Below are 12,055 nucleotides of genomic sequence, written 5' to 3'. Positions count from 1 at the left end.
TTTCACCAACATCAACTTTTTACTAATTATGTTTTGAGAAAATTTCGCATTTTAGACCAAAAAACGCAAAATCTCCCCGAAAAAATATAAATTTTCCACGTCTAAATTCCACATTGCCAGTTTCTTGTTTTGACAAAAATCATCCAATTTAATACTATGAATTTTTCCATTAAAAACGCTCTAAATTTATAAAAACTAACAAAAACAACGCAATTTCGGCTTGTTTTTGCATTTTTTTTTTTTTTAAATTGCTTATCCATTTTTTTAACTTTGGTAAGTTTCTCGATAGAAAATGCTCTAAATTCATAAAACTAGACAAAAATCAGGCGTTTCTAGATCTAATTTGGCAATTTTTTACATTATCTTGAAAAATAATTACATTTTTAACTTAAAAACTCACTTGAACGTTCAAAAAATAAAACCCTTATGGACCTAATTCCCTAAAATCGTGCTAAATTTCTCGAAAAAGGAATAAATTATGTATTTTAGTAATTTTTTTGATATGATTATCGACTTAATTCGGTTCAATTTAGCAAAATTCCGCAAAAATTAAATTACATAAAAACGTGCTATTGAAATCTTTCAATTTCAATAAGTTTTTCGGTAAAAAAAACGATTAAAATTTATAAAAACAAAAACACCTACTTTAGGCTTAGTTTTGACAAAATTTCTCGCTGAAAAACGTTTCAGCAATTTTCCACTTGTTTTGGCAAAAAAAACTTTAAATTTTGTGAATTTTAGTATCAAGATTATTTTAGTAGGTAATTATTTTTTTGATATAATTTTCAATCTAGTTCGCAGATTTTCCGGCTCAAATTTATCAAAATTCCACAAAAAACTAAGTTGTTAACACAAAAACCTACTTTAACACTTCAAAAATGTAAAAATAACATCATTTTAAACTTAATTTGACGATTGTTTGATAAATTTTTTACGAATAAACTCTATATTCAACCAAAAAACGCAAAATCCACCCAAAAAAACGTCAAAATTCGCAAGTATTCAGGTAAAAAAATTTAAACTCGAACCTTGTTTTGAGTAAGTTTTTCAGTAAAAAAAAACGATTAAAATTTATAAAAACAAAAACACCTACTCTGAGTTTTGTTTTGGCAAGAAAATAATAAGTTTCAGCAATTTTTCACTTTGTTTTGGCAAAAAAACCTTTGAATTTTGTAAGTTTTAACATTAAAAACGCTCTAAATTAATAGAAACGAACAAAAAACAACGAAATTTTGAATCAACTTTACAAATTTCTGAGAAAAAAACGATTTAAATTCATAAAAACCAACAAAATTAACGCAATTTCGGCTTGGTTTTGAATTTTTTTTTTTTAGATTGCGTTTCGAAATTTTTAACTTTGGTGAGTTTCTCGATAAAAAAAACACGCTCTAAATTCATAAAACTAAGCGTTTCTAGATCTAATTTAGCAATTTTGTACCTTATTTTGAATTTTTAACGTAAAAACACACTTTCACGTGCAAAAATAGTAAAGCCCTAATCGACCTAATTCGTACTAAACGTACTAAATTGCTCGAAAAAAGCATAAATTATATATTTTAGTAATTATTTTTTTGATATGATTTTCGACCTAATTCGTAGCTTTTTTTGTGCAATTTATCAAAATTCTGAAAAAAACTAAGTTGTTAACACAAAAACGTGCTTTAACACTCAAAAAAAATGTAAAAAATAACACCATTTTGGATTTAATTTGGCAATTGTTTGATTAATTTTTGACGAATAAACTCTATATTCAACCAAAAAACGCAAAGTCGCCCCAAAATAAAATCAAAATTCCAAACTTCGCTAGTCTCTAGGTAAAAAATTCTAAATTCGAACCTTGTTTTGACAAAAATCTTTCTTATAACAATAAAAACATCTACTTTAGGTTTTGTTTTGACAAGATTTCTCACTGAAAAACGCTGATCAATTCATAGAAAATAATAAGTTTTAGCAATTTTCCACTGTGTTTTAGCAAAAAACCTTTAAATTTTGAGAGTTGTAATATTAAAAGTAAAAGTGCTCTAAAATAATAGAAACGAACAAAAAAATCTAAACTGCTAAAGGCAAGCGAAAATTAGACGTTTATTGCTCTAATTTAACAATATTGAACCTTATTTTGAAAAATTATTTTTTAATTTTTAGATTTTAAAAAATGTGCTGAAATGATTTGTATTTTTTTTGATTCCATTCTTCGCAGTTTTGAAAAATTTCAAGTTGAGAAAAGAAACCTCGATTTTTGACCAAAAAACCTAATAAAAGCCCAAAAAAAACTAAAACAAAGTCTTTTTCGGTTCAATATTGCAAAATGTTGCAAAAAAAACAAATTATGATTTAAAAACGTCTTTTAACGTTCAAAAAAGGTACAATAGCACCATTTCTGACTTAATTTAGTAATTTCCTCTTTTCTCTTTTTTTCCTCTTCCTTTCCGAAAAAGGCAAAAATAACACCAATTTCTTCCTTTGTTTTTGACAATATTTATAAAATTAAAATTCGATAAAAGCAAAAATTAAGTAATTTTCAATGAAATTTGTAGATTCTTCAACGTGTTTTTAGCTAAATATCACAAAAAAATAAGTTTTAAGCCCAAAATCGTACTTAAACATTTAAAACGTGCAAAAATAGCACATTAAAATTTAAAAAAAAAATAATTTTTCCACTCACCTGTTTTCGTATTTTCAAATGCGTGGTCATCAACTGTTCCGAATAACCCCCACACTGACTTTTATACGGCAACGACTCAACAAACCCCAAAAACTTAGCCAAAATCCTCAACGATTTAATACACGAATAATACGACTTTTTCGTCACCAAATCCACACTATTCTCACCCTCTTCCTCATTATTACTAAAATAACTCTCATTCAACTCAATTATCTCCTCAATAAGAGCATCGGCCAAATGTCGATTAAACACAAAATTCGCCCCCACAACAATAAAATCCCTGTAAAACTCCTCACTTTCGCTGAACTTCGGCAACGAATTCAACCCATGACAAGTCTCCTTCGTCACACACCGATTTTTCAGTTTATTCAGTTTTTCAGCATCCACATCGAGACTTGTCACAAAATCGTCACAATCCGAATTGCGACATGTCAATAATTGGGCTTTAAACAAGCGCGAGAAATGAATAAAATTCGTGGGTTCGTTGGAGAGACTCAAAAGTGTTTGAATTTTCCCGCCAAGACTCACCACATAATTAAAACCGGACGCTAGATGGTGCTGCTCCCACACACGCAAAATGTCATAAAATAAATCACGCTGTTTTTTAAACGCATGAAATGATAAATCATTCGGGAAATTTTGACGATTATCAGTGTCTGAATTAAAACAAATGTTATTTTGAAACGATTCAATTTCGGAAATTCGGTCCGGTTTTACAATTTGTTGCAATGATTGGATCAAAGTCGGCGCGAATTCACACAATCGGTTATTTTCGGTTAGTAACCGAACCGTTGAATTGTCATAATTACGCAAAATCCGGCCCTGTTTTTCCAGTGATTTACTCGCAAAATACACAACATTGTGAATTGAATTAAACAAGAAACTTGTTATTTTATCACTCAAAACCGCAATTCCCCAATCATTACTCAAAAATTGTTTTTTTAAAAGCAATGAGATTAAAAAATAAATTTCGCTCGTGATATTAACCACAAAATCGTCGATTAAAACACAATAAAATTGAACAATTCGGTCAATTTCAAACCGATGAGTGACTTGACTCAATTCGGCTTGAATTTCGCCCCCTGACACTCGAGTCAAAGCCCTAGGACTGCGTGAAAAAGCCACTTTCAGTCTCTCCTCGAGTAACAAACTTCGCCCACTTGGAAACTCCTCATTTCCGCTAAAATTAAAACTATTTTCCGACTTGTGAAACCCGGTGGTGTTTTGGGTCAAATTCGTGGGTTTAATCCTCCGTTTAACTTTCCGCGTATTCACCAGGAAATCCCCCAAACAGAGAGTTTTGGGTGAGAAACCTTGAATGGGCGAAATGGGGCTCATGTGACTCAAAACACTACTATCCGACCCCACTTTGAGCATCTTTGGGGTACTACTAGCAACGCTACTGTCCAATTCCGCGCTTAAATCGAGGGGGAAGCTGTGGGAGCGATTCAATTCGTTGCTACTTTTGCTGTCTTCGGGGTCGGGTTTGCGGTCGCTGAGAGCACTACCGATGTCCTCGTGGACGTAATTGAGAAAAAACGTGATAAAATCGCTGCGAGAGCACGGGTAATGGGCGCTGTGGGCCCCCTGAAATGAGATTGACACTAAAGTGAGGTTAGGTGAGGAGTGAAATACCTGCAAGTTGGGGCTTGTGAGCCACTTGATGAACGGTTTGGGGTCGAAATCGGGTGATAATGCTTGATTTAGGAGAGTTTCAGCCATGGTTTTTGACTATTTTTGGGTTACAAAAGAAATTTAATTGACATTGTGGTGTTTTTCTGTCAAATGTCAAATTATCAAAATCAAACAACACAAAATTAATAAATTTGTCAATTATTTCTCTTGAATAATGAAACACAAAGTGGTTTTTAGTAACAACGAGCTTATGTAATATTTTTCTGTGCTATTATAAATAAAACAAGTCGGGTTAAGTGACACTTTCTTTGACGTGTGTCGTAACTAGTGCCTGACGTTTTTTCTGTCATTTTTTGAACAAATGTCGGTCTTTAAATGTGATTTAAAACCAATTTGTGTGAAATTAACTGAAATTGGGCATTGATAACGTCTCAAGGACATTGTTACAATTTTCGATTTATTCTTTATGGTGTTTTAATAATGATTTTATTAAGGGTAACAGTGTAGGTGAGACATACGTTCTGGAACAGGATACCAACCCAAATTGTGCAAATTGATTTATTTATCACAATATTATTTACAAGCACTTACACATAACTATATTCACTTTAGTTTCCTTTTTGTTATATAAAATAATTCACTATAACACTAACGTATGTGTGCATAACCACAAAACAAAAACAGTGTGTTTGAACTAAAACTAGTCAATAGAAAAATGAGTTTTTAAATGAATTTACACGAGAATTGAATTTATTTACAAAGGTACAAAGTGTCCCCGTTCAAACTGTCACAACATAACAAATATTGAGCTCCTGATATGTCGATACATAAAAATCGAAATGACTTGAAATGTTATCACCTATCCTAAATATTAGTTGACAATATGGCCGGCAATTTCTCTAAATACAATTTTTTATATATAAGTCGTATTGGTTGATTCTGAAACGGGGAAATATGACTCAGCTTGAGTATAGTGTAGTTATATACAGAATGTCTTAGTTTCTTTAATTTCACCTAACTACGCACTTTTTGGGGTTAGTTTTTGACATTTATTTTTCATTTTTTAACAATTTATACAACTACACTGAACGATATCCAAAATCACATAAGCTTTCAGCATATTTACAAAAGCAACGTTATAACAATTCGCCGAAAGAGAACAAAAGTGACTAGAAGGCGCAACAGTAGTGGCAAAATGGCGGCATTGCCAACTTAAGTCATTTTTGGACAAAAAATTGATACTATATTTTTTGAGTCGACATATTTCTGCTGAAATCCGCTAAATAGTGTTTTTTTTTTTTAATAATAACAATACCAGTGGCCTGATAATAATAATAATAAAGCAGTCGTTGGCCACCCCTGCCCTCAATTACGCTATAGAGCTCCCCGACATGGTCGTAATACAAGTTTTCTCGCACGAATCCGTATTTTCCGAATTCGACCGAACGGCTTTGGGAGTCCCCGGAGTATTTTGTTCGCACCCTTCCGTGTTATTATTGGTGGAGGCCCTCCTTGAGACCTCCCTCACGGCAGTGCGCACATCAAAAACACTACATTCGCTCTCCAAATCGCTCCCTTCTAGTTGTAAAACATTCAACTGAAAGAAAAAAGTTGGTTTGAGCGTTAGAAAAAATATGTTATACTTGTCGGGCGTTGAGATACAGCTCGCTGGAATCGGAGCCACAACTCGAACTCTCCGACAGCTCGGTGGTGAATTTGCGTTGGGCGCGGGGGCTGGGGGGAGGTCTCCGGGTGCACACTTGCGCCTGGATGTGTTCACAGACGCGCCGGAAACGCCGGATGTTTCCTGAAACGGGTTTTTCAGTATGTGGGTGGGGGAAATAGACCGGAAACTTGCCTGATAAGAGAGTGAAAGTGATGGCGTAGAGGTGTTCTTTTGCATTGTCACCAACTTGTTTTGTTATTGTTGAAATATCGACTTGGAATCGGACGTGGCGTTGGAACATGGCGGGACCGGTGGTTCCCCGCTTGTATTCCACACGGAATGACATTGGACTCGATACGGAGTGGCTCAGTTCGGCTATCTGTTAAAAAAAATCAAGAAACAAAAATTACAGTTTTCTTCCTTACCGACAAAAATGCGTGGATTAGGTCGGCCTTGACCGTCGCTAGTGGCTTCCCCTTGACTAAAATCGTGAACGTTTCGTCCTTTTCAGTCGTCATCAGACTCCCAAACCAGGATTTTTTCGTCAACTCTGGCGACGACTCCGGTGTCAAATGCACTTCCTCTGATGATGCTAAAAAATCAATCACGTGACGTATTAATGTGCATCAAGTAGGTTGTAGAAGTCTAAATACATCTTTAATTTAAAGGCTGATTTACACAAGAAGTGTCATTAATGTCATTCAGAACAAATTTTTTGCTAATTTTAATTATTTTTTGCTACCTGGGGTTTACATTTATTTAAAAAATAATAAAAATAATTTTTAAGAAAGATTGAGATTAGGATTGTTTGAACTTTTGCATGGGTGCCACGTTAAAATGATCCCTTTCAGCGACTATTTCGATGCACATTAATTTGAAAACGAGTATACAGAATGTTCCGTCTAAACCCCACATTAGAAGTTTTGAGAGTTCGAATATTCGTATTTATTTGAAAATTGGTACATAGCCATAATACATTAAGTCCTCCTAAATGAAAATATTTTCAAGATGGTGGCATTTCCGGTTATACCGGAAGTCGGTCTCAACTTTCTTATTTTAAATGGAAAGCTATATTTTTTACTGCGTTTTTGGATTAATCGGGTTATTTTAAGGGAGTTTTCATCAGCTTTCCCTATACCCAAATTTAACCGTTTTTGAAATATTTGGAGTTTTTCAAAAATTTTTGGATCTGCACCTTCCACTTTAAAAATCGGTAACTCTGCCGTTTTTTCAAATTTTGGATTCGTTTTTTTGGCGTTTGAAAGAGAAAACTTAGATCTTTCTTCTGGTGTTTTCAAATTTTAAAAAGAGAATTAACAAATCCTAAAATTTTAAGGTTTGTAAAAATTCAAATACCCATAACTCAATTTTTCTCAATGAAATACCCCAAATTTTAAAATTTTGGGGTTTTTAATTTTTTTTCAAAATTTGAAAACTCCCAGAAGAAACATCTAAGCCTTCTCTTGCAAACTCCAAAAAACGAATCCAAAATCTTAAAAAATGGCAGAGTTACCGATTTTTGAAGTGGTAAGTGCAGATCCAAAAATTTTTGAAAAACTCCAAATATTTCAAAAACAGCTAAATTTAGGTATAGGGAAAGCTAATGAAAACTTCCTTAAAATAACTCGATTAATCCAAAAACGCAATAAAAATATAACTTTCCATTTAAAATAAGACAGTTGAGACCGACTTCCGGTATAACCGGAAGTACCGCTATCTTGAAAATATTTTCATTTAGGAGGACTTAATGGATTATCGCAATGTACTAATTTTCAAATAAATACGATTATTCCAACTCCTAATACTTCTAATGTGGGGTTTAGACGGAACATCCTGTATAAAACTCATTTCACATAAGAATCAAAAATTTTTCATTTTTCTGTTTCATTGTGTATTTTTTTTTCAAATTTTTTATATTTAATTCCGTACAAGAACTTTTGAACGATTTTGTGGGTTTGAAACTAGGCTATAGTATACCGGGTGAATCCAAAAATCAGTTTTGGTCTTGTTTTTGGCTTATTATTGAGAATAAAACCGCAATTTTTTGCCCTGGCATATAACTGATAAAGATAAATTCACTAAAATTTCTTTGATCCGTATAGGGTGTCCCTTCATTCCAGGACCGTACCCAACTTTTTTTTTTCAAATTGTGACCCACATTTTTTTTATATTTTTTAGTCCACTTTCTCAAATGCTCTAAAAACCAAAAAACTCACACTCACTTTGCAATTTCCTGCGATGAAACCTCGGCGATCCCAGAAAACTATTCTTGATCGTAGTAAGCCTAGACCGCCAGTGGTGACTCGTCGCCGTTGAATGTGGTGAACCGGGCGGAGTCATCGCTGTGAGAATCGACGGTGGCCCCACCCCCAAACTATCACTTTCCGGTGACGTCAATACGGAGGACGTTGCCGTTCCGCCACTGCTATTGGCCCGATGGTGTGTAGGCGTGGCCGGGGGTGGAGTTACCGTCACGTGGGTGTTGGATGAGCGATGGGCGCGTTGCACCGGTGATGACATTCCAGCTGTAAGCGACCAATTAGCGCTATTTGAGTACAAATGGGCGGAGTTACAGTGTGTGTTGAGGGGCGTGGTCGTACTATTGAACATAATTGGGCTCGAGGCGCCCGATGATCGAGTGGGGGAGTGAATCCCGAGACTACTGTGAGTGCTTCCGGTCGAGGGGCTGCGTCTCGCGTGGTGGCGCTTGTAGTGGGAGCGCCGGGGGGTCAAGGGGGACCCCTCGCTGATTTGGCCGAATTGGAGGCCACTTTGGCCGTTGACACGACACGTGTCAATGCGCTTTTTTGGAGGATCCGACGTTTCGGATACGCGCATCCTCAGGATTGATTCGGTGTCGTCCTCGTATGCCGGACGACGCCGCTTGCGCTCCAAGAGAAGAAAATAAATTACTTTTTCAGTATTGTGGCTGAAAAAAAAATGTTTTGTAATTTTTTGTAAAACTAAATTTGGACTTACTTTGGACTTAGTAGGTGTTGAATCAATTTTTCTTTTTCTTTGAAACAACCGAGACTACAAATAGCTTGTAAAACGTCAGGATCGACGGCTTCAATTGATGGTAAAACATGGGTTTGGACCACTTCCATCATGGGCAATTCGAGTTCGAGCTCACCTTTACCGCCTGCTGTCACCCATGGGTGCTTATTGATCTCAGAAAGCTGAAAAAATGGCAACATTGCAATTTTTTGGCATTTTATTAGTTGTCAAATTGATAACTAGTCATTTTTTTTTGAAATATGTAAAAGGCTCCTTTAATCTAGTATCATAAAAAAAGTCAAGTACGGCCCTGGAATAACAAAAAAAATTCAAAAAAAAATTGTGGATGCAGTTTCGCCAACCATATAATTAAGTAAAAAAATTATTTTCGTACATTTAATAATAAAGTCGGTAGGCGAAGAAATATAAAAATTGCCACACCCGGTATAAAAAAAATACAATTTTTTTTTAAAAAATCTTAATTTTTGCCCAAAAACTAATTAAGTAAAAAATTACTCAGAAAGCTGAAAAATTGACAATATTGCATTTTTATTTCAATTAAGTATACAGGGTGTATCAACAATGACGCGTCAAGTAATACTGACTTTATTATGAAAAGTACAAAATTAATTTTTTGGCATTTTATTAGTTGTCAAATTGATAACTACTCATTTTTTTTAAATATGTAAGTGACTTCTTTAATCCAGTAATAAAAAAGTCAAGTACGGCCCTGGAATAACAAAAAAAATTTAGTAGATGCGGTTTTGCCAACCATATACTTAAGTAAAAAAAATATTTTCGTACATTTAATAATAACGTCGGTAGGCGAAGAAATATAAAAAATGCCACACCCGGTATAAAAAAAAAATTTTTTTAATCTTAATTTCTTTATGATAAAAAATAAAAAAAAAAAATAGTGGATGCAGTTTTGCCAATTATGTATACAATTAAGTAAAAAAATTATTGTACATTTAATAATAATGTCGGTAGGTGAAGAAACATAAAAAATGCCACACCCGGTATAAAAAACTACAAATTTTTTTAAAAAAATCTTAATTTTTGTCCAAAAATCAATTAAGTAAAAAACTACTAAGAAAGCTGAAAAATTGACAACTTGCAATTTTTTCTCAATTAAGTATACAGGGTGTATCAAGAATGACGCGTCAAGCAATACTGACTTTACTACGAAAAGTACAAAATTAATTTTTTGGCATTTTATTAGCTGTCAAATTAATAACTACTCATTTTTTTTTAAATATGTAAAGGGCTCCTTTAATCCACTATCATAAAAAAAGTCAAGTACGACCCTGGAATAAAAAAAAATTAAAAAAAAATTAGTAAATGCAGTTTTGCTAACCATATAATTGACTAAAAGAATTACTTTCGTACATTTAATAATAAAATCGGTAGACGAAGAAATATAAAAAATGCCACACCCGATATAAAAAAATACATTTTTTTTAAATCTTATTTTTTTTTTTTATTAAAACATGTCCAAAAATCAATTAAGTAAAAAATTACGCAGAAAGCTGAAAAATTGGCAACATTGCAATTACATTACTCACTTTATTAAGAAAAGTACAAAATTAATTTTTTGACATTTTATTAGTTGTCAAATTGATAACTACTCAATTTTTTTTGAAAAATGTAAGTGACTCATTTAATCCAGTATCATAAAAAATATAAAGAATAAAAAAAAATCAAAAAAAACTTGTGAATCCAGTTTTGCCAACCATACAATTAAGTAAAAAAATTATTTTCATACATTTAATAATAAAGTCGGTAGGCGAAGAAATATAAAAAATGCCACACCCGGTATAAAAAAAAAACAAATTTTTTACCGTTAGTCTTTTCTCCGGGTTAACTTCAATCATCCCCCTTAGAAGACTCTGACAGTCGGGTGGTACAAAATGGGGTATGTGAAACACCCCCCTTTTCACTTTTTCCAACAATTGTCTTAAATTATCATCATCGAAGGGCAAAGCCCCCACTAGAAGGGCATAGAGTATAACCCCACAAGACCACACATCGGCCTTCCTCCCGTCATACTTCTCCCCCCGAATCACCTCGGGACAGGCATAATGGGGGGACCCACAACTTGTCTCCAACATGGACCCCATTGGCTGCAACGACGCCATTCCAAAATCGGCAATTTTGATATTATTTTTCTCGTCGAGGAGGAGATTTTCCGGTTTGAGGTCCCGATGACTGAAAACGAAAAATCGAAATTTTGGACAACCTTGATCCAAAAACTCACCAAATCGAGTGGCTGTGGCAGAAGTCAAGGGCGGAAATGATCTGGCGGAAAAACCTCCTCGCCTCCTTTGGAGTTAGTCTACCTTTTTTCACTAGATAGTCGAAAAGTTCGCCCCCGGAAACGTGCTCTAAAACTAGGTACCTGGAAAAGGGGGTGAGGGGTGGCCACGTGATTCCGGTTATAACTTACAAATATTTCTTGTTTTCGTAAACGTCGGTCAAGCCCAAGACGTGGGGGTGGTCGATAAGTTTCATTATGGCTATTTCACGTTCTACCTGAAATTTTTTGTATTATTATTTTTTTTTTTTTGAAGGGAAATTCAAATTTGGACTTACTTTCATCAAGACGCTTTCGCTGAGTTTTTCACGGTTGATTATTTTGATTGCGACCTTTTTTCCGGTCACGCAGTTTACTCCCAGTTTGACAAGACCTAAAATATAATAAATTGTACACAGGATATAGTTCAAAGCCCTCTCAAATGCTCCGGGTCGGGCTTTAAACATGTCAAATCAAAAAAAAATACAAAAATTAATAAATCTGATCTGTTTTTTATTCATACCCAACTATAAAAAAATTCGTCCAATTAATGCATCAATAAGATTATTCCAAAAATGAGTCTTTTTTGATTTGTTTTAGTTTTTAGTAAATTACAACTTTTTGTTGTATCAAAAAAGAGTGTTAAAAAAATGAATCAGAAAAATTTATTTTGTGTCATTTTTGTTAGTTTTTAACAAATTTCGCGAAATTGTGTTAAAATAATGCAAGAAATTTGACTAAATCTGACTCTAAATGTATTTTTTGTTAAAAACTTGGAAACTAAATCTGATTTCATTTTTTT

General features: G+C 33.8%; 2 protein-coding genes across 2 annotated transcripts in view; both read right to left on the bottom strand.

Moving 5' to 3' along the window:
* The window catches only part of LOC123008952 (codanin-1), a 9,757-nt gene extending 5,234 nt beyond the window's left edge, over positions 1-4,523 (bottom strand). The window contains exons 1-2 of the mRNA XM_044405025.1: positions 4,298-4,523; positions 2,663-4,249 (exon numbers count right to left, since the gene is read on the bottom strand). Of these exons, the coding sequence (XP_044260960.1) occupies positions 2,663-4,249; positions 4,298-4,384 (1,674 nt within the window). The 5' untranslated portion in view covers positions 4,385-4,523. The remainder of the gene's footprint in view (positions 1-2,662; positions 4,250-4,297) is intronic.
* A 326-nt stretch (positions 4,524-4,849) lies between these two features.
* Positions 4,850-12,055, bottom strand: part of LOC123008506 (serine/threonine-protein kinase BRSK2) — an 11,093-nt gene continuing 3,887 nt past the window's right edge. The window contains exons 2-12 of the mRNA XM_044404337.1: positions 11,553-11,647; positions 11,407-11,492; positions 11,218-11,358; positions 10,802-11,168; positions 8,943-9,142; positions 8,537-8,892; positions 8,186-8,488; positions 6,389-6,555; positions 6,156-6,342; positions 5,941-6,104; positions 4,850-5,894 (exon numbers count right to left, since the gene is read on the bottom strand). Coding sequence (XP_044260272.1) covers positions 5,667-5,894; positions 5,941-6,104; positions 6,156-6,342; positions 6,389-6,555; positions 8,186-8,488; positions 8,537-8,892; positions 8,943-9,142; positions 10,802-11,168; positions 11,218-11,358; positions 11,407-11,492; positions 11,553-11,647 — 2,294 coding nt within the window. The 3' untranslated portion in view covers positions 4,850-5,666. The remainder of the gene's footprint in view (positions 5,895-5,940; positions 6,105-6,155; positions 6,343-6,388; positions 6,556-8,185; positions 8,489-8,536; positions 8,893-8,942; positions 9,143-10,801; positions 11,169-11,217; positions 11,359-11,406; positions 11,493-11,552; positions 11,648-12,055) is intronic.

The sequence above is a fragment of the Tribolium madens genome, unplaced genomic scaffold, assembly GCF_015345945.1.
Source record: "Tribolium madens isolate multiple individuals breed KSU strain unplaced genomic scaffold, Tmad_KSU_1.1 Scaffold_71;HRSCAF=194;Tcas5.2_LG6, whole genome shotgun sequence".
In the NCBI taxonomy this organism is placed as follows: domain Eukaryota; kingdom Metazoa; phylum Arthropoda; class Insecta; order Coleoptera; family Tenebrionidae; genus Tribolium; species Tribolium madens.
Note: the sequence above shows the minus strand (reverse complement) of the source record. Positions and strands in the feature narration are given on the sequence as shown.